Genomic DNA, 21,494 nt, shown 5'->3' with positions numbered 1-21,494 from the left:
TCTCTCTCTCTCTCTCTCTCTCTCTCTCTCTCTCTCTCTCTCATGAAGAAGAGTAGTTCTGAGTGAGCTGTTACAAAGTTTTAAGGACTGCATGCATGTTGTCTCGTAAAAAAATACGTGGGAAAAAAGTTCTTGGAAGTATCTGAGCTCTAGAGGAGGAGGAGGAGGAGGAGTCAAGTTCTTATGGAGGCTATTACATTCTGAAGAGGAAAAGTAAAAAGTTACGTAGGTTCTCTGGGAAGCCGTTACGTAGTGTGAAGGGGGAAGGAGAAGGAAAGATGTAAGGAGGAGGAGGAGGAGGAGGAGGAGGAGGAGGAGGAGGAGGAGGAGGAGGAGGAGGAGGAGGAGGAGGAGGAGGAGGAGGAGGAGGAGGAGGAGGAGGAGGAGGAGGAGGAGGAGGAGGAAGGAAGATTAGGTGAAGGAAGGAAGATGAGGTGAAGGAAGGAAAGGAGAGGAAGGAAGGAAGAGAAATCAAATTCTTATAAAGGCAATTACGTTCATAGGAAAAGTATCTCAATCTTTAATCATCTACAAGTTACTATCGCCTTTCTGAAAACATAACCGCATTTACTGATGGCTTCATTTTCGTCTGTCCTTTAATTATACACTATTCACTTAGTTATACGTGGCATTCAATGAAAGAAGAACGTAAAAATATAAGAGAATATGTACACAAAATAAAGGAAAGGTGTAAAAATAAGGAAAGGTGTAAGAAAATAAAGTAAGATGTAAGACAAAGTCAGGAAAGTTGTAAGAAAGTAAGGGAAACTAAGAAAAATAAGAAAAGCTGCAAGAAAATAAGAAAAAAAAACTAAGAGAATAAGGAAAGTTGTAAGAAAAATAAGGGAAAATATAAGAAAATAAAGAAACATGTAAAAAAATGTGGGAGACACTAAGAAAATAAGGAAAGTCGTGAAAAATAAATCCAGGAAGATGTTAAGAAAAGATGGGATGATGTAAAAAAATAAGGAAAGATGTAGAAAAATAAGGAAAGTTGTATAAAATAAGAGAAGTTGTAACAAATAAGAGAAGTTGTAAAATATACGGTTAGGTGTAAAAAAGAGAAAATAGTAAAATATAAAGGGATATGTAGAAAAATAGGGTAAGTTGTCAAAAATAAAAGAAACATGAAAAAAAGGGAGGTTGTAAAAAAATAGGGATAGATTCTAAAAAAAAACAGGAAAATGTAAAAATAAAAAATAAATAAAAAATAAATATATATATATATATATATATATATATATATATATATATATATATATATATATATATATATATATATATATATATATATATATGAGATAATGTAGTAAAATAAGGGAAAATGAAAGTTGTAAATAATACGGAGGATGTAAATATATACCGAAAGTTGTACAAAAAAATAAGCTTGTAAAAAAAAAAAGAAAAAAAATGAAAAGTTGTACATAAATAAGAGAGTCTGAAAAAAAATAAGATGTAAAAAAATAGGAAATATGTAAAAAAAACGATGAATATGAATATGAAAACCGAGCAGAAATAAACCACTAAACATTTAAAAATAGCAATAAAAATCAACAAGGAAGTTACGAAATGTTAAGATTCAATGAAGGAAAGTGAACTAAGCCTAATATTGCATGAAGTGTGTGTAAATCATCTTGTTTGACCTCGAGACGGGTGTCAGGCGCACGTATTTAGAAGACATGGGCGGGGCATAACCTGATTCATCGCTGTATATGTTCAACACCGCACCATGATTAACACCAGGAAATTAGAAAGGTGGATGGTATTTACTGGTAAGCAATTTCTTTTTCTCTCATTTTCTCTTTTTTCTATTTTTTTTACATGGTGGAAATTTAGAAGTTGTGTTTTCCTTGTTCTTTTCCTTTTTTTTCTATCTTTTTTACATGGAAATTTAGAAGTTGTGTTTTCCCTTGTTCTTTTTTTCCTTTTTTTTCTACGAAAGGAAAATTAGGAGGTTGTTTTCAGATGGACGTCATTTTATTTCCTTTCTTTTTTTTTCTTTCCTTAATAAGATGACGCAAATTCGGAAGGTGTTTTCAGGATTTTTTTTTTTCTTTTCCTTTTTTTACATTCCACAAATTAGGGAAGATGTTTTCAGATGGGGTCTTTTTTATTTCTTTTTTTTTTTTTTGTCTTTGTAGGTCTCTCTCTCTCTCTCTCTCTCTCTCTCTCTCTCTCTCTCTCTCTCTCTCTCACACACACACGATTCAGGAATGGCAACACAGAAACATACAAAGGATGGGTCTGACTGTGACATGACTATCTATTATCATTACTAAATATTTCATCTTACTTCACTTACTTATTCTTCTCATCATTACTTGATTATCTATCTATTTATTTACAGCTCCAAGAGACAAAGAAAGTTATTATTAATTTTATTTCATCAATTTTTTTGGGTTGGTCAATAAAAGTTGTATTAACTCTGGATAGACAAATCATTACAGCTACGAGATAGAAGTTGCTATGAATTCAATTTCGTTGTATTAGCTTTTTAGTAAATGAGTCAATAGTCCATATGGCACAGCAGTGAGGTAAGATAATCCACCTGTTCATCGAGTTGATATTTACATGCAAAACACAACGGTACTTCAGCCTTACAATCTATCTATTTAACCTTCAAGTCCTTAAACCTTTCATTGCGACATGGAAGCATCAGCACCACCAGAAGTAATGCATGGAATCTTTATAAGTATCAATAAAAAAGAAGATTTAAAAGAATATATTTTACAACTTCTATTCAGTTCAGAGTTATCATTTATCAGGGAAAGATGCATCAAACACCAGCCAAAGAATCCAGTGCTCGAAAAAATACCTCTATCTGTCAATCTATTGATGGACTTCAATGATCTTTACAGCATTTCATTTCTAAAAGTATCTTTTAACACTGAAGTTCTTAAAATACGTTCTATAAATACGTATTTATCTATTCACCTGCCCATTTATACGTTTATCTATCAATTTATCTCTCCATCAAGTGTAATTATCCCTATTACTTGTAGCCTTCGAATCTATCTCTAAGTTCTAAAGTGCACTAAAAAATACCCATCTATATATTTACCTATCATTTGTTTCTCCATATCCACAGTCGTATTTCAGCTTTCGATTCTATCTTTTTAACCTTCAAAGTTCTTCAATGACCTATTAATGACTCATCTTCCTATCTCCCTATCTGTCTAATTGCCTGCCTCTGCACCTCTGAATCTATCTCTTCAATTTTTAATCCCTAAACTTCTCAAGACAAAGGCGGTGCGTTAAAGGGAGTGTCTTCAGCTAATGACAATGTTTACAAAGTCCATTGAACCTTAGCCATCCGGAATCTTTTTTTTTTTTTCCAAGTCTCTCAGTAGTTCTATGTTGTTTGTTTCCTTACGTCCCTCTCTACCTCCATTACTGATAAACTCTGGAACTCCTGTTTGGTTCTGTATTCCTATTCCTGACTTGAATTCACTTATACTTCCAATTCTGAGTAATCATTTTTTTTCTTTAGGAAATGGCACCTCTGTGAATCTTTTTTTGACCTCGATGTAAGTGCACCTCTTACATAGAATAAAGAAAGGAAAAAAAAAAATAATAATCTCAGTCTCTCTCCATACTTACTATATATGTTTTTGTATTAATAAACTAATGTATTAATCAAGTAATACACCCGATCCCATTCCCTCTCCATGCCTTCCCCTACTAGATAAACTATTACATGTTACAAGACACCCCTTAGCTCTAGCAAAGCCTCGGATAATCTCTTAATCGCTTCTGTTGCATTATCAGTAAGTTCAATTTCTACTTAACCAGCAACCCATCCTAGCCAATCCACTCCTCCCATTATTACACACACCATGAAATGTCCCAACACGCCCCTTACCTCCTCCAGGGTCTCGTGTAATCCCTCGATCGTGGTCTGGGTGCTGGTTTGTTCTCCCCGTCCGTGTCCCCACCAACACGCCGTCTCAAAACCACCACGCCCCTGCCACCCATCAGCTCCCCCGTCAGGTGTTTTCACTACCACAGTAACCACACTACCACAGCGCCACCACAGAAGCCTGACCAGTAGGGGTGACGGATATGTGACAGGGTGTTGACTGGGGCGTGTATGTGTTAGTAAGGTGGATGCGATGAGCGACGGAAGGAAAGAAAAGGGAAAGGAATGGATGGGTGTCAGTGTTTGAGCAGGTGTGATGAGAGGAGAATGGGGAGACGTGTAAGGTGAAGGAGCGAAGGAGAGAGGGAGAAGAAAAGGGCGTTATGTGAAGGACTACAGAAAAGAATGGATGGGTGTCACTGTTTGGGCAGGTGTGATGGGAACAGAGAGAGAAGAGAGGAAGAGAGGAAGACGGGGGCAAGAATTACGTGAAAGAAAGAGAAGGAAACAGCGTCACTTTTAATGGCAAACGTGACAAGAAAAATAGGAAATAAGGGAGTGACGGTAATGACAGAAGTGTAAAAAAAAGGATGAAATAAGAAAAATAAAAAAACGTCGCACTCTACTTAAAGGTGAAGAGACAGGGAGAGTGGGAGAGAGAGAATGACGTCACGAGGTTCTGAAGGGAGAGGAAGGGAGAGAGAGAGAGATGGAGAGGATGACGATGATGATGCTGCTGCTGCTGAGGAGGACGAGAGAGAGGGAGAAGAAACATCACACCCTGAATGACTAAGAAGGATGATATTTGGTAGGGAAGGGAGATGACGTAAGAGAGAGAGAGAGAGAGAGAGAGAGAGAGAGAGAGAGAGAGAGAGAGAGAGAGAGAGAGAGAGAGAGAGAGAGAGAGAGAGAGATAATTGACACAGATGAAATGGATAACTAAAAACAACAACACAGAAACAAGAACACTCCAAAGCAACAGAAATCAAAAGGAAGGAAGAACACAAGTTAATAGTGATGATGGTGGTGGTGGTGGTGATGGTTATGGTGGTGATGACGCAACACACCCAACACACCACAGCCTGCGTGATCTAGCTGGGAGGGCACAAAGCACACACACCACCTCTCACCACCGCCTCTGAGCCTTCACTGAGCCTGCGGGAGTGAGTGTCTGACTGAGAGGGAGGGAGGCGCAGAGGGAGGGAGTGGGCGGGCGGGAGTGAGTGTGTGTGTAAAGGGACAAGACACGTGGTGGTGGTGGTGGTGGTCGTGGTGGTGAGTGGAGTGGTTTCCGGAGTGTGTGTGTGTGTGTGTGTGTGTGTGTGTGTGTGTGTGTGTGTGTGTGTGTGTGAGGAATCCTGCAATGCTGTGACTCATCCTACTTACCTCCTCCTCCTCCTCCTCCTCAACAGCCCACGACACGCCCACAAGACGAGGCCCATATAAGGAAGGTGAGGGGGCAGACCGACCCACACCACCTACACCCACACCAGAGAGAGAGAGAGAGAGAGAGAGAGAGAGAGAGAGAGAGAGAGAGAGAGAGAGAGAGAGAGAGAGAGAGAGAGAGAGTTCAAGGACATTTTTCCATTCCCTAACAATTATTCAAGTCTTGGTGGTGTTTGTCATTTCCTTCCTTTATTTCTCTCTCTCTCTCTCTCTCTCTCTCTCTTATGGATTCTTTACTTATTTTTTTTATCTTTACTGGTCTTTTTTGTCCATCTTCCGTGCATTCCTTCGTATCCTTTTCCTCCCTTCCTTCCTCCTCCTCCTCCTCCTCCTGACCCACACCTTTAGTCGGTGTATCTTCCCCTAAAGCAGGTGTGTCTCTCCTCCTTCCACTTTAGCACCTCTCTCTCTCTCTCTCTCTCTCTCTCTCTCTCTCTCTCTATTTCCGGTACATATGCCTAAGCTTTAATATCTTGCTACACTTAAAGGTAATGCTTAACGTTAAGTTTGAGTGTTAAGTCTGATATGAAGAGTGTGGTGGTCGAAGAAAAATTAATAAAAATAAAAACAAAAGTAAGAAAATAAGGGAAAAAAAGATTAAATGGGGAACGAACAGGAATGCTGAAAACAACTGAATTCTGCTAAGATTTAAGAAAAGAGGAATGATAAAATAAGGAAAAAAAATAGAGACGAGGAGGAGGAGGAGGAGGAGGAGGAGGAGGAGGAGGAGGAGGAGGAGGAGGAGAAGAAGAAGAAGAAGAAGAAGAAGAAGAAGAAGAAGAAGAAGAAGAAGAAGAAGAAGAAGAAGAAGAAGAAGAAGAAGAAGAAGAAGAAGAAGAAGAAGAAGAAGAAGAAGAAGAAGAAGAAGAAGAAGAAGAAGAAGAAGAAGAAGAAGAATGAAAGAAAGAAAAAGAAGAAAGGAGAAAAAGAAAAGAAGAAGAAGAAGAAGAAGAAGAAGAAGAAGAAGAAGAAGAAGAAGAAGAGCAACAACAACAACAACAAGAGAAGGGGTCAGTATCCAGCATAACATATTGACAATTGTTCTTACAGCTGCTACGGTTACATACATGTGAAATATTCTTGTGTTGTTGTTTGTATTTTCAACAGGTGCTTTGACTTTCCACGTTTTCTGCTCATTTTCTATTTCTGGGTTCACTTCTCTGTTGTTTTAAGCTTCTCTATTTTCATTTCCAAGCGAGATCAATAGTTGGATTCACTGATTTTGAAGTGTTTTTATTCATTTTGTTTCTAGTGGAATTTTGCTTTTCGTTTAAATGAATGTTTTGTTTGCCTACACTTGTTTGAGGGTTGTTGTTGTGGTGTGTGTGTGTGTGTGTGTGTGTGTGTGTGTGTGTGTGTGTGTGTGTGTGTGTGTGTGTGTGTGTGTGTGTGTGTGTGTGTGTGTGTGTTTTACAATGTCCTTCACACACACACACACACACTTTATCCCACACCTTTATCCACATTCCTTGCACACCTACACGTAAGCACACCTACACTTGCACATACACACACACACACACACACACACACACACACACACACACACACACACACACACACACACACACACACTACAAGTGTCCTTCAGTAACCAACAATGTAAACATATAAGTAAACAAACAAATAACAAACAAATGTTAAAACGTGACAAAACTCAATGACGCGCGATCTCTCTCTCTCTCTCTCTCTCTCTCTCTCTCTCTCTTTCTATCTGAAATCTATAAAATGTGATGTATTCTAATTTATTCCCATTCCTGCCTTCTTTCTTATTTTCCTCCTCCTTCTCCTCCTCCTCCTCCCCCTACCCCCGTCCACCTTACTTCACCAAGGACACGTAAACATGGGAGCAAACGACCTTTGGAAGCGTGCGCGCGCGAGCACACACACTCACACACACACACACACACACACACACACACACACACACACACACACACACACACACACACACACACACACACACACACATTTCTACGTGCATGCTTCCTGGATACATGACAGCAAAACTATCTCACAATCTTCTTCGCCACGAGCACGCGCACGCGCACGAACACACACACACACACACACACGAGTTTTCATCACATGAATATTCAATGGTAATCTAAACTAAACACTTAATTCTTTCTAGGTTTACGCAAGGGGGAAGTAAAACAGGCACAGAATCAACCCTGTGGAGATCATACGGAAATAACTTCATGGTTGATTGGATGAATACGTGCACAGAGTGATGGAGAGATAAACAAATGGTAAGCAAGAAAGATATACAGGGTAAGAAAGAAAGAAAGAACTAACATGTAGAGAATAAGCGAAAACACTGATGAATAGATACACATAAATGAATTAAAAAACAAAGGAAATAGATAGATAAAAAAAATAGATTGATAGACAGGATGAAATGAAGAAAACGAAAAAAATTACAAAATTAACGAAAATTACTTGCGAGGTTGTTAATAACAAAAAAAGAAATCAAATAAATAAAAAAAGTATAAAAAATATATACCTATACAGAAAGTCGCTAGGATAATATATATATATATATATATATATATATATATATATATATATATATATATATATATATATATATATATATATACGTAAAAACGAAAACACAAGAAAGTGGGAAGTAAACAATAAAATTAAACAGTGTCAAGTACAACGGACCAAAACAAATAAAAAAAAAAACAAGAAAATGAAAATGAAAAAAAGAATAAAAGTATGAAAGGTTCAACAAACACAAATAAAAAAAATAATAAAATAAAAAACGAAAAACAACAACACGAAACACACACACGATAAAGTATACGTAACGACAACAAACTAAACAAACACAAGACAAAAACTACGCAAATGTAAATAAAAGTCAACATCTTAATTAAAAAGTCTAAACTCACAAGATTAAGACCCATTTTCATTTACATAAATCCCGTTTTCTTCGTGGCCGTGAGGTGGAACAGGGAGAACCAGATTTACATCTACACACTTTTGCAACACGTACATGACACACCTAAATGTGTACATGTGTGTGTGTGTGTGTGTGTGTGTGTGTGTGTGTGTGTGTGTGTGTGTGTGTGTGTGTGTTGTACTCGTATTGTATTCACGGTCGCCTGCTGGTTACCCAGCTAGCCTTCTCCATTACGGAGCGAGCTCAGAGCTCATAGACCGATCTTCGGGTAGGACTGAGACCACACCACACTCCACACACCGGGAAAGCAAGGCTACAACCACTGGAATTACATCCCATACCTACTTGCTGCTAGGTGAACAGGGTATATACATATTAAGAGGCTCGTCCATGTGTGTGTGTGTGTGTGTGTGTGTGTGTGTGTGTGTGTGTGTGTGTGTGTGTGTGTGTGTGTGTGTGTGTGTGTGTGTGTGTGTGTGTGTGTGTGTGTGTGTGTGTGTGTGGAGAGAGAGAGAGAGAGAGAGAGAGAGAGAGAGAGAGAGAGAGAGAGAGAGAGAGAGAGAGAGAGAGAGAGAGAGAGAGAGAGAGAGAGAGAGAGAGAGAGAGAGAGAGAGAGAGAATCATTATACCCAGAGAAAGGAAGAAATACAAGAGGAAGGGATAAAGATAGGAAGGAAGAAAGGAAGGATGGGAGGAAGGAAGGAGGGAAAAGGAAGGCAGGAAATTGATGTGAATGACGCCGTGGGAGGGAAATAAAGGGAAAGGAGAGAGTGAAAGGGACAAAGAGAGGTTGGTGTGAGAGTACGCCATAAATCCAACAGTCACATAATTTCCTGAGTTATTTTCCTTTTTTTTTCCTTCTTTTTTATCATTTTTCCCCACAAGCAAAAGTTTAAGTGGGGTGATAATGTTCTGCTCTTCCTCTTCCACGACTTTTTTTCTATTATTCTCAGTTTAGTTAATATTCCTCACTACTACTACTACTACTACTACTACTACATATATTACTACCATTTTGTTATCTTTGTCCTTGTTACTACTACTACTACTACTACTACTACTACTACTACTACTACTACTACTACCATCACCACCTACCTATAATCAATAGAAAAACAATCACCTTTTTCTTCAAGGCCACAAAGCAATACAATTCTTCCTCTCATTTGGAACACGAAGGTAACACTCGCTTCCTTTTAGAGAGAGAGAGAGAGAGAGAGAGAGAGAGAGAGAGAGAGAGAGAGAGAGAGAGAGAGAGAGAGAGAGAGAGAGAGAGAGAGAGAGAGAGAGAGAGAGAGAGAGAGAGAGAGAGAGAGAGAGAGAGTAAACAAACAGGTGCATAACTAGACAGGGGGTTTAATGTACGCACATACTGATGACGTATTTTCACAGCTGATGAGATGACGGAAGGAGGAGGAGGAGGAGGAGGAGGAGGAGGAGGAGGAGGAGGAGGAGGAGGAGGAGGAGATGGAAGAAGAGGGAGATGGAAGAAGAGGAAGAGGAGGAGGAGGAGGAGGAGGAGGAGGAGGAGGAGGAGGAGGAGGAGGAGGAGGACCGGGGGTGCTAAATGTCAACAAGAGGAAGACTGGAATGAAGCAGATTCGAAGCCGATCAAACGTAGGAAAATGTCACGTAAGGAGAAGAAGAAGAAGAAGAAGAAGAAGAAGAAGAAGAGGAGGAGGAGGAGGAGGAGGAGGAGGAGGAGGAGGAGGAGGAGGAGGAGGAGGAATACAAAGGAAGACAAACAGCAAGAGACCCTGAGGTCCTTACTAGGCTGTTTGTTGAAACTATTTACTAACTAAGGAGGAGGAGGAGGAGGAGGAGGAGGAGGAGGAGGAGGAGGAGGAGGAGGAGGAGGAGGAGGAGGAGGAGGAGGAGGAGGAGGAGGAGGAGGAGGAGGAAAGAAAAAGCAGAAGGAAAGGGAAGACATGAAGGAGAAAGAGAAGAACAAAGAGGAATTGGAGGAGAAATCAACAAAAAAAACAAAAAAAAAAACAATGAGAGAGAGAGAGAGAGAGAGAGAGAGAGAGAGAGAGAGAGAGAGAGAGAGAGAGAGAGAGACCAACACGACATTATCTACACACTGACGCAACGAAAACAAAAACAATTCAACAATAGCATCAAGTTCTCAATGTGTTCCCTGCCTCACTCACGCAAATCTAGAGCAAGGAAGAGTAACACCATAATTTTCTCGCGAGGTAGTAAAACATGACAGTAATTAGGGAAGCTACAACATACAAAGATTAAAATAGTTGTGATGATCCTTCCTTTCTTTTTATCTGAGATTGGAGTTTAAAGGTATGTGTGTATTTACCTGTCCGTCACAATACACGTGTTTTTGAGTAATAAGACGTGAAAATTCTCAAGTATATTTAGTACCCTTCCCTCCTTCCCCTCCCCGTGTCCTTCCTCCTATTCCTCCTGCTGCTCATCTCTGCTATGTTGCATTCTTTGTGAACTAGCATCCTCTGTGGGTTTTTTTTATTACTGCCTTTTTGTTATCCTTGGCCACAGCACTTCTTATACAAACACACACACACACACACACACACACACACACACACACACACACACACACACAGACGCATGCAGTGGCCGTGAAGTGGCAAAAAGACGTAGTGAAAATGTAATGAGTTAGGAGAAGGAAGTGCGTGAGTACATTCCTTCTCCCTTATTCAGGATTGGTAGAGAAGAAAACTCTTACCCTAACGTACTTGTAAACTTAATTTCGCTTTACTGAATCACCAGTACGCAGAATAGAATATGAATAGTGAGCAAAGTGGGAGAGATGATTTAATTCTTTCTGAGATACATGTAACTACGGGAATTCTCATTGTATGCTAAGAACAAAAATTTGCCATACTGGTACAAACACTGGAAAAATAATGACACTAGGGAATGAGAAAGAAAAAGGAACATTCTTTCTTTTGTATACTGACAGTTGATATAAGGGAAACACGATTCTATGCACACGATAAACTTAACTGTACCAACACAGACTGACTAACGCTATAAAAGTGACTCGATAGGAAGCAAGTTTATTTATTTATCTATTTATTTTTACTCTTGTATGCTGAAAGTTGGTGCAGAACAATGATTAGTCCTTGATTATTCTTGATTCTATAAACTTTGCTGTAATGAAACCTAAAGCCAAACACACACACACACACACACACACACACACACACACAAAAAAAAAAGAAAAAGTCAGTGTAAAAACCTGAATGTTCCTTGTTTTGCATACTGAGCGTTGATAAAGAACTAAAAACCGTAATTAACTCTGACTTAAGACGAGGCATCACCAGCACCACCACTGAGTCACACAACGCTGCAGTGAGTGACCGCATCGAGTCAACACGAGGCGCGGTGAAATAACAATGAGTAAAGAGAAGGGGTAAGCACGTTCCTTCCTCCCTCCCTTACTAAGACTTGCCACCACGAGAACCCTTACTCTGTCTCTCCCCCGTCGGGCTGTAGGAGGCGTGTGGCTCCTGACGGGACAGAGGAGGGCCTGGGGGAGGAATTAACAGGGCGCCTCCTCCTGAGCTGCTGTTGCTGCTGCTGTTGGACACGAGGAGAGGACGGCGTAACTCTCCTTCTGTCACTCATCCTCCTTCAACCCATCGATCTGCACTACACACTTAAAACCCGGTGATTTGTGGGTACTGAGAGGGCGTGTATGAGGTGCGTTGGGCGTTACAGGAAGCCGGCGCTCCCGTCCAACACACAGCGTCCCTACAGCACCACCTCCAGCGCCACCTGCACCAGTCAGTGAGTCGCCACCACCAACACTGCCACACGCACGCCAAGGCACGCATCGATTTTCCAACGCTAACACCACCACCACCACCACCACCACCACTGCCTCCGTCTCCACTGTCGCCACCACTACAGTATACCTCCTCCTCTTCCTCTTCCTCTTTCTTCTTATTCGTGTTGCTACTTACTTCTTCTTCCTCCACCCTACCACAAAGCGACTATACCATATCTCCTCCTCCTCCTCCTCCTCTTCCTCCTCTTCCTCTCCTTCCTCATACTCATCTTCTTGTGTACACTTAGTTTGGTTTGTTTATCTTATTCTCATTCGTGCCAAAGCTTACTTCGCTCTCTCTCTCTCTCTCTCTCTCTCTCTCTCTCTCTCTCTCTCTCTCATTCACGCCCTCAATTGAGAGAGAGAGAGAGAGAGAGAGAGAGAGAGAGAGAGAGAGAGAGAGAGAGAGAGAGAGAGAGAGAGAGAGAGAGAGAGAGAGAGAGAGGAGAGGAGGGTGAGGAGGAGAAGGAAGAGGGCGAGAAGGGGAGAGGGGGATTCGGAATGCATAATCAACACCACGCCCATAATCATCACGCCCATCACCACCACTACCACCACCAACACCACGAGCCCATCACCATCACCACCATCACCACCACCACCACCACCACCACCCCCCGCCCCGCCCACCCACTCGCAATACAGACCCCGCCCACTGCCGCCGCCACCACCACCATCACCACCACTAACGCACGCCGCAGAAAGGGTTGAACATGATCCCTCCTTCTCCTCTTCTCTCCACTCTTCCTTGACCTCCTCCTCCTCCTCCTCCTCCTCCTCCTCCTCCTCCTCCAGTCTCATCTTGACACTTGTAGTAGGATTTTATCATCTCTTCCTCTTCCTTTTTCTTCTTCTCTTCCACCCTTCTCGTATTCCTTATCAGCATTTCATCTTTCCACCTCCCCTCTGCTTACGTCATTAAGAAGGAACTTGTTGGAAACTAATCTCATTCTTCAGTAAAACAATACTAATTTAATGAAAGCAGCGATCGTTTCGTTTTTCTTCGTTTTTCTGGCACTAATTATAACTCGTCTCTAATATTCATCACTACATTCATTTATATGTTACTTTAGAAAAAAAATATGATAATCATTTCGTTTTCTTTATTTTTTCTGGTAATAAATTGTACTTTCTAGTGTCTATTGATTAATCTATTTAATTAAACTATTTTAATACAAATAACTTTACCTATTGCAAGACAAAGATGAGCAAAATATTCTCCGTGTTATAAATTATCTTTTTTTTTTATTCTCAGTTTCTATTACTTTCTAGCGTACGTCTCTAGTAATAGTAAAATTCAAATTTCTTCTCAAAGTGCTACAAATTACATTAATTACATTACATTTTCCTTTCAATGAACTTCTAACTTACTCAGTTTTTCCTCACTCAGTTTTTCCTCTCAAGTGTTGCAAATCACACCGTTATCATTTTCTTATCTGTACATCTGAATGAACTCTCAACTCATTCACTTCTGATACAATTAAAATTCCTGCTTGGGCAATGCAAATGACTCCTTTCCTTTACATATTTCAATTGACCCTTAACTAACCAACTTTCAAAACTTATCGGAAGAAATGAGACGTCTTTGTTTCATGTACATACCTTATAAGCAGAAAAAAGTCACTCGTTTTGTTTCCCTTCTTCCTTTAATCCTTTCAGTGTTATAATCATCTTTTATCACTACTACTGAGATCACTTAATATTTTGTCTCAATAAAGGAAAAATAATTAAGCTAATTTCGTCTTTGCTAAGTTACAAACGTACATTAATATTATACTGCAGCACAAAAATGAGAGTTTAAAAGGTGTAAATGATAATGGGAATGATTGACTCGCAGTGGAAGTGTTATAATTAAGTTCTACAAATATCCTTCTTTTACAGCATTCAATTAACTTCCAACAAAAAAAATATTGTTCAAATTTCTTCCTTAAGTGTTACAAATCACTTTCTTCCTTTACAACTTCCTATGAACTCCAAACTAACACAAAGAAACAAAGATAACTCAAATTTTCTCCTTTACAAGTTTAGCAAATGACTTCCTTTACTCCTTTCAACAACAAATAACTTCTTTTATATCCTTCAACTATCTCTTAACCAGTAGCAAACAAACTTCTTTACTCCTTTCAACAGCGAATAACTTCCTTTATATTTTTCAACTATCAATTAACTAGTACAATACACAAACTTCTTTATTCCTTTCAACAGCGAATAACTTCCTTTATATCTTTCAACTATCTCTTAACCAGTAGCAAACACAAACTTCATTACTCCTTTCAACAGCAAATAACTTCCTATATATCTTTCAACTATCTCTAACTAGTACAAGACCCAAACTCAAACTTCTTCTGTGTCAGCTATAAATATTACCATTTTTCTCCTTCACATCTTAATTAACTTCCCACCGATGAACGTTTGAATCACCGGGGAACGTTTGTTTGCGTTAATCTAATTTGCTGCCTCGGGAAACGTTCACAAGACGAGGAGAGAGAGAGAGAGAGAGAGAGAGAGAGAGAGAGAGAGAGAGAGAGAGAGAGAGTGAGTGGGTGGCAAGTAAGTGCGTTTGTCTCTCTCTCTGCCTCGGGGTGAAGGTCAATAATGCAGAGGAGGGAGGGAAGGGAAGGAGGAAGGGGAGAGAAGGAGGGAGGGTTAGTAGCTAGTGGCAGGGAAGAAAGCAAGGAACGAAGGCAGGGAAGGAGAGGCACGGAAGAGGAAGCAAGTTTGAAGTGACAGGGATTGCAGAAGAGGAGGAATGAAGTGAAGGGGAGGTGAAAGGAATGTAAGAATGAAAGGGATGGAAGAAACGAAGGGAGAAAGAAGTAGAGAGAAAGAAAAGGTAGTGAAGGGAAGGAAAGAGAAGGATAGGTAAACAAAATAAAATAAAAATAGGGAATTAAAAGAAAGGAAAAGAAAACAAAGTAAAATTAAATGAAAAGAAGAGGAAAGGAAGAGAAAAAAACGAAAAAATATAGGATAAGGAAAAGAAGGGAAGGAACATGACAGGAACGAACGAAAGGAATGAATAGCAACATTAAGAAAACAAGAAGTGGGAAAAGAAATTAAAAGCTGCAGAGAAAAGAAGAAAAGAAGATACTGATACGAAACAAGGAAAGAAAAACAAAATACGTTGAAGGGGAGGAAAGTAGAGGAGGAAGAGGAGGAGAGTGAGATAGGAAAGACTATAAAAGATCCCTCTCTTCTTCATCTCTTCTCTTTTCCCTTCTTATCTCTTCCTCGTTATCACATAATATACTGATTGAAAAGGAGGAGGAGGAGGAGGAGGAGGAGGAGGAGGAGGAGGAGGAGGAGGAGGAGGAGGAGGAGGAGGAGGAGGAGAAGCTGAGAAGTTATGGCTATCTCTCTTCTCTTCTCTTCTCTTCTTGCCTCTTATCTCTTCTTCCTTACCATGTTAAGAACCGAAGGACAAAATTTAATAAAGAAATCTTAATCCAATCCAGCCTGTCTCTATATCACAAACACCCACTTGACAACCACTTCACAACTATCCTCTCTCTCTCTCTCTCTCTCTCTCTCTCTCTCTCTCTCTCTCTCTCTCAACACGATTATTTTCAAAACCAACAGAGAACATTACTCGGGTTTTCCAGCGTGTTTCTCCTGTTCTTATTGCCGAAACCTTCCTAATCTGTCACTGGAACCACAAAAACACACCGTTGATTAATAATAATAAAAAAAAAAAACAAAAACAAACATATTCAACTAGAACACACTTAGCATTGAAAGCAAGTAGTGGAGGTGCAGCGCCTGAGTGTTTCAAAGTACGAACCAGTGAACTCAGATGATAAAGTTTAGTCACACGCAGCGCTATTACTCTATCTCCGACCTACGCACCTCCCTCGATACACACACGGCTCGACTTCGTAACCATGATTATGCAGCCATGGGAGGGGTTCACGGGGGAGAGGAAGGGATGGAGGAACGAGGCACTGGGTAAGGGAGGAAAGAGAGGGAAAGGAGAAGGGATAAAAATGGTCGAGGTGTTCTAATTTTCAAGTTAGGATAAGGATGGAGAGAGAGAGAGAGAGAGAGAGAGAGAGAGAGAGAGAGAGAGAGAGAGAGAGAGAGAGAAAGAGAAAGAGAGTAAACCAGGTACAAAATTAACAATATCCATAAACACACACAATGAACTATGTGAAAATCTCTCTCTCTCTCTCTCTCTCTCTCTCTCTCTCTCTCTCTCTCTCTAATGAAATCGCCTTTCCCACGCTTCTGAACTACAATGAGCGGATGAGCGAGAAAAACTAATCTCTCTCTCTCTCTCTCTCTCTCTCTCTCTCTCTCTCTCACGGGCTGTAGATAAAAAATAAAAGTATTGTAATGGATGCAGTAAATAATAAAAAAAATAACTGCAACACTTTTCCATTTGTATTGTAATAGTAATATAATGACAAGTGTATTGCAGAATGAAAAAAAATATTGTGCTGGTACATATTGTGATGGATACTGTGAAGAGCGAAATACCATAGGCGTTTACTGAGCTTAGGTTTGATTGCAATATTGTAGAGATACTGTAGGAGTTTAATTGATATGTATTAAAATGATATTGAAACTGGAGAACATTGTCAAGGAGTAACGTGTGTGTGTGAAGGAGCTGTATCATGTATTGTACTACTGCAATAGAGGATACTGTAAGATTTTAAAGGATACAGGTAAGCCAGGGGGTGTATTGCACTATTGTTAAGCTGAATATTGTAATAGTTAATTGGATGGGTATTGGTAACCCCTTCAGTACTATGACGCGTTCCCATATTCATTCTGGTGAATATTTGGCATTTCATACAACTTCAGAAACTCATGTGGGGAGTTAAAATGGTGAAGACTGAGGCCATTAATCTTTTCACCTCTATAGAATCTTCCTAATGTCAATAAAATGGTCTAATTATACACAAAACTCATGGTGAAAATGTGTCCCAGTACTGAAGGGGTTAGGGGTGATTTAATGTATATTGCCTCTATTGAAAGGGTATGTATTACTCTTATCGTAGCGGTTAGCGTAGTAGTATCGTGATATCCCAACAGTATCATAATCTCCAACCTTAATATCGTAAAATCACCAAAATTAACGTACTATTTTGGCTATCGCAGTGGTCTCGTAGTCGTTACCGTAATAGTATTGTAATATTGTGGTAGCATAGTTTGTTATCGTAAAGGTTATGTTATAGTAAAGGAAGTAGTAACGTAAACCACACCAATCTATCTTACTCTTTTACTATCGCAGCGGTGTCGTACTGGTTATCGTAATAGTATCGCGGCGCTGTAGCATTGTCGTTATCGCACAGATAAGATCATAAACCTAACCTTCATATCATAGAAACACTTATCGTAACTACTTTTATCGCAGTGACTATCGCAAAGGTTCCTAGCAACGCTCCAGATATTTACGCTCCACTTCATTAATTACACTGAGTCAGCAGGTAAGACGGCCAGGTGAAGCTGTGTTTACCTGATGAACCAATTACCGGAGAGAGAGAGAGAGAGAGAGAGAGAGAGAGAGAGAGAGAGAGAGAGAGAGAGAGAGAGAGAGAGAGAGAGAGAGGGGAAGGGGAAGGGGAACGTTAAACTGCTACACATAACCATTGCATTTTACAATCCTCTTCCCAGAGAGAGAGAGAGAGAGAGAGAGAGAGAGAGAGAGAGAGAGAGAGAGAGAGAGAGAGAGAGAGAGAGAGAGAGAGAGAGAGAGAGAGAGAGAGAGAGAGAGAGAGAGAGAGAGAGAGGAGAGAAAAACATGTATAATGATGCAGAATCACGAAACATACACACACACACACACACACACACACACACACACACACACACACACACACACACACACATGCACGCTCAAAGTCACTGGGAATACCATCTTACGTCTGTACACACACACACACACACACACAAAAAAAAAAAAAGAACAGGATTTTCCACCCATGAAAACATACATAAGAGGTCAACTTTGCACTACATACATGAATCACACACACACACACACACACACACACACACACACACACACACACACACACAGAGAGAGAGAGAGAGAGAGAGAGAGAGAGAGAGAGAGAGAGAGAGAGAGAGAGAGAGAGAGAGAGAGAGAGAGAGAGAGAGGTGTGTGTGCGCTTATTACAACAGTCCAGACTCCAGACGTTCTCTCTCTCTCTCTCTCTCTCTCGGGACACTACCCCTCTTCCAGTAACCAAGAGTCAACTGTGTTCCCCATAAACGTAAAATATTTCACTCTTATTACCTCTCCCAGGCCTTCATAAGAGAGAGGAAGGACTGGCTCTTGAATACCTTCCTGCCGCCTCCTCCTCCTCCTATTCTTCCTTCTTCTGACGATGCTTTTCCTTCCAGCATCATCGATCTTTCCCTCTTTTCTTTTTTTTTTCTTCCTCTTGTTCCTCTCCTCTTCTTCCTTTCTTCTTCGTTCTGCTTTCTCTCCGTGTCCTACTTCCCTCTTCTTTGTTCTCTTCCCTTATTCTCACAATTTTGCCTTTTCTCGTGCAATTTTCCACTGGTTTTCTCTTTCTTCTTGGCAAACCGGAGTGAAAGCCTCAGTATGTATCACCCAACATGCATCGAAATTCTTATAAGCGAGTTCAATCCCTCTGCAGCAGGATCGAGAACGAATGTCAGAATCTCATGTGATGTAAGGAAAACGCTATTCAGAATTACTCAAGTCATAAAATACGCAGATCGATTTTCACCAAGGTACAAGAGTTGATTAATTCCTTGCGTAACTGTATACGGTCTGAGGCATCCTGGGAACAAGGAGTGAGGGAGAGGGAGGAGAAATGACAGTAACACAATCCAAGTCACTCGAATCACTTCCCAGCGCCGCAGCTTCCCTAACACAACTACGCGAGATCACTGGCTGGGGCTTTGTGTGTGGGTGTGTGTGCGTGTGTGCGTACTGTATGTATGTATGTATGTACGTGTGTGTGTGCGTGTGTGTGATGACCTCGCCCCAACATCCACCCATCCTGAACGCTCATCTCCATCCCTTTCCTCCTCCATCTGTGCTCTCCGTTAGCCAGTAAAGGAAAGAGACTCATATTTATTTCCATCTGTTTCCACCACACCTTGCCTCTCGTATTCTTCCTCCTGCCCCTGAGAGGTGACCCGGGCAGGGGTTAGGCAAACCTTGACCGCTAAGTCACGGAGAAGCCTCGTCAGACCACCTCACTACCTCCTCACACCTGCGCCGCTCCTCTACTCCGCTAAGGGCTATATTTGAACTTACACGAGTTTTTATAGTTTTAGTGACATATTAACAAGACTCCTATAATATTAACAGCAGAAACAGTCTTGTGAGCTCGTCTACTCATCTCTGTGGCCTTTGAGAATAGTCGTGGTGAGAAAGCGAAGCGTTTCTGAATACGGGTTTTACATACTTTCTTTTCCTCGCATTTAGGACGCCGCAGGGAGGTCACGGAGGCTGCAGGGGCGGCTAAGGGAGCATAAGGAAGTGTAGAAATGTATTACGGAGGTTCAGGAGAGCGTAATGTAATAGTTAAAGGCTGGGAATGTTGCAGATGGTGTGTGTGAGGGAGGGGGGACGACAGGGGACAGACAGCGGACTTCCTCAAGGTCAGTCTGGGTACCATGTGTGTTTATGCGGTCAAGGTGGTGAAGAAAGAGAAAAGAAGAGAGAGAGAGAGAGAGAGAGAGAGAGAGAGAGAGCTGGCTTCCGGTGGTCAAGTGTGTAATGATGTCACCGCCTCTCTCTCTCTCTCTCTCTTTAACACCTGTCCAGCCACACCTTCTATCAGACCATGAACAATAAGTTACTTTCGCCTATTAGAAAGGTTAGTTATTAATATTACACGCTCTCTCTCTCTCTCTCTCTCTCTCTCTCTCTCTCTCTCTGTGTGTGTGTGTGTGTGTGTGTGTGTGTGTGTGTGTGTCCTTTCCCTTCCTTCTCTCTCTCTCTCTCTCTCTCTCCCGCCAGTCACCTTCGCTGCCCCAACACGCTCCCAACACCACAAAATACAATAAAACACAACAAATGTCACATCACAAACTCCACTGAGGTTATGAAGGAACATTTTGCACGTTGCCTGGAATTTCCCACCTGAATAAAATGCCGAACTGTTTTCTCTCCCTTTTCACACCAATTGTATGGGAAACTTATACAAACTGCAAATGCTTTGGTGGATGTAAAGGGCAAGAGAGAGAGAGAGAGAGAGAGAGAGAGAGAGAGAGAGAGAGAGAGAGAGAGAGAGAGAGAGAGAGAGAGAAATAAAAAAGTCATGTATACGTAATGAGTGTTTCTCCCGCTTATATTCTATTTTTGTCTCTCTCTTTCTCTCCATTATTCTTTTTTTTTTTTCCTTTTTGTCTATTACTTTTCTTTCAATTTCACTGTTATATTTTCACATTTTTGTTTGTGGAGGATTATAAATACTTTGAAATACATCCAAGGCAAGTAAGATTATACAAAGTGAATACATCTGAAGAAGAGTCAGATTTAAAAGTTCTCAGAGGTGCTGTGACTAAGAACCACAGCCAACACAGAGATATACAATGGAATGTCTTAGTTGTGGGTGGTTGTCTAGATATACACACAATGCCTTCCTTAATGAGAGCAAATGATCAGCAAGTCCCAGTACAATTTTCAAGGGTAGGTCTTCATATGCACTGTGGCTGAGAAGTTGAAAGCGTACTACCCCAACACAAAGATATACAGTACAGTGCCATGACATTGAGACCAAGTGCAAATTAACAGAGATATATATTTCAGGCTTCTTAACCTCCAGTCACTACCAAACCATATTAAGCCTATGAGGCCCAGATTAAATGATTAACAGGTCCTAAAGATACAACACCAGGGCTTTTCTACCTCCAGTCACAACAAAACAATACCAGAGTCTTTGTACAGAGCATCTGACATCAAAACCAACTGATTAATAATTTCCAAGTTCATTTTCCAGCATTTTTTTCACCTCCAGTCACTATAAAACAATAAAAGGGTCTTTGTACGGAGACTTGGATATAGAGACCAAATGATAAATAGTTCCCAAGGTGATTTTCCAAGCCTTCTGTACTTTAGCTCATTACAAAAGTATCCCAGTGCTTTTTTCACCTCCAGTCACTACAAAACAATAAAGGGCCTTTGTACGGAGCCTTCGATATAGAGACCAAATGATAAACAGTTCCCAAGGTGATTTTCCAAGCCTTCTGCACTTTAGCTCATTACAAAACGTTTACAAGTTGCTCTCTTTACTTACCTTCCGAGGAGTGGCGACACCAGGTTCCTTCGTAGGTGGTTCTCTAAGTCTGTCGCCTCCTTGAAGACTGTGGGTGGAATGAAGGGGTGAACATGAACAAGTGGGTCTCATCAATGCTCATATTCTTAAACGCCTCAGAATCTCATCAGGACTGCTTTCAATGGCTACAAATTATTAGTTAGCTTTTCATGATGCTGGAACTCTGACTGTGTGGTGTCTATGTTACGCCATCACCAAAGTCCT

At 40.7% G+C, this 21,494-nt stretch overlaps 1 protein-coding gene across 1 annotated transcript in view; it reads right to left on the bottom strand.

The window, feature by feature from the left end:
- The window catches only part of LOC123507891 (transforming acidic coiled-coil-containing protein 3-like), a 104,212-nt gene that overhangs the window by 17,641 nt on the left and 65,077 nt on the right, over positions 1-21,494 (bottom strand). Inside the window, 1 exon segment of the mRNA XM_045261177.1 lies at positions 21,252-21,318. Coding sequence (XP_045117112.1) covers positions 21,252-21,318 — 67 coding nt within the window.

The sequence above is a fragment of the Portunus trituberculatus genome, chromosome 23, assembly GCF_017591435.1.
Source record: "Portunus trituberculatus isolate SZX2019 chromosome 23, ASM1759143v1, whole genome shotgun sequence".
In the NCBI taxonomy this organism is placed as follows: domain Eukaryota; kingdom Metazoa; phylum Arthropoda; class Malacostraca; order Decapoda; family Portunidae; genus Portunus; species Portunus trituberculatus.
Note: the sequence above shows the minus strand (reverse complement) of the source record. Positions and strands in the feature narration are given on the sequence as shown.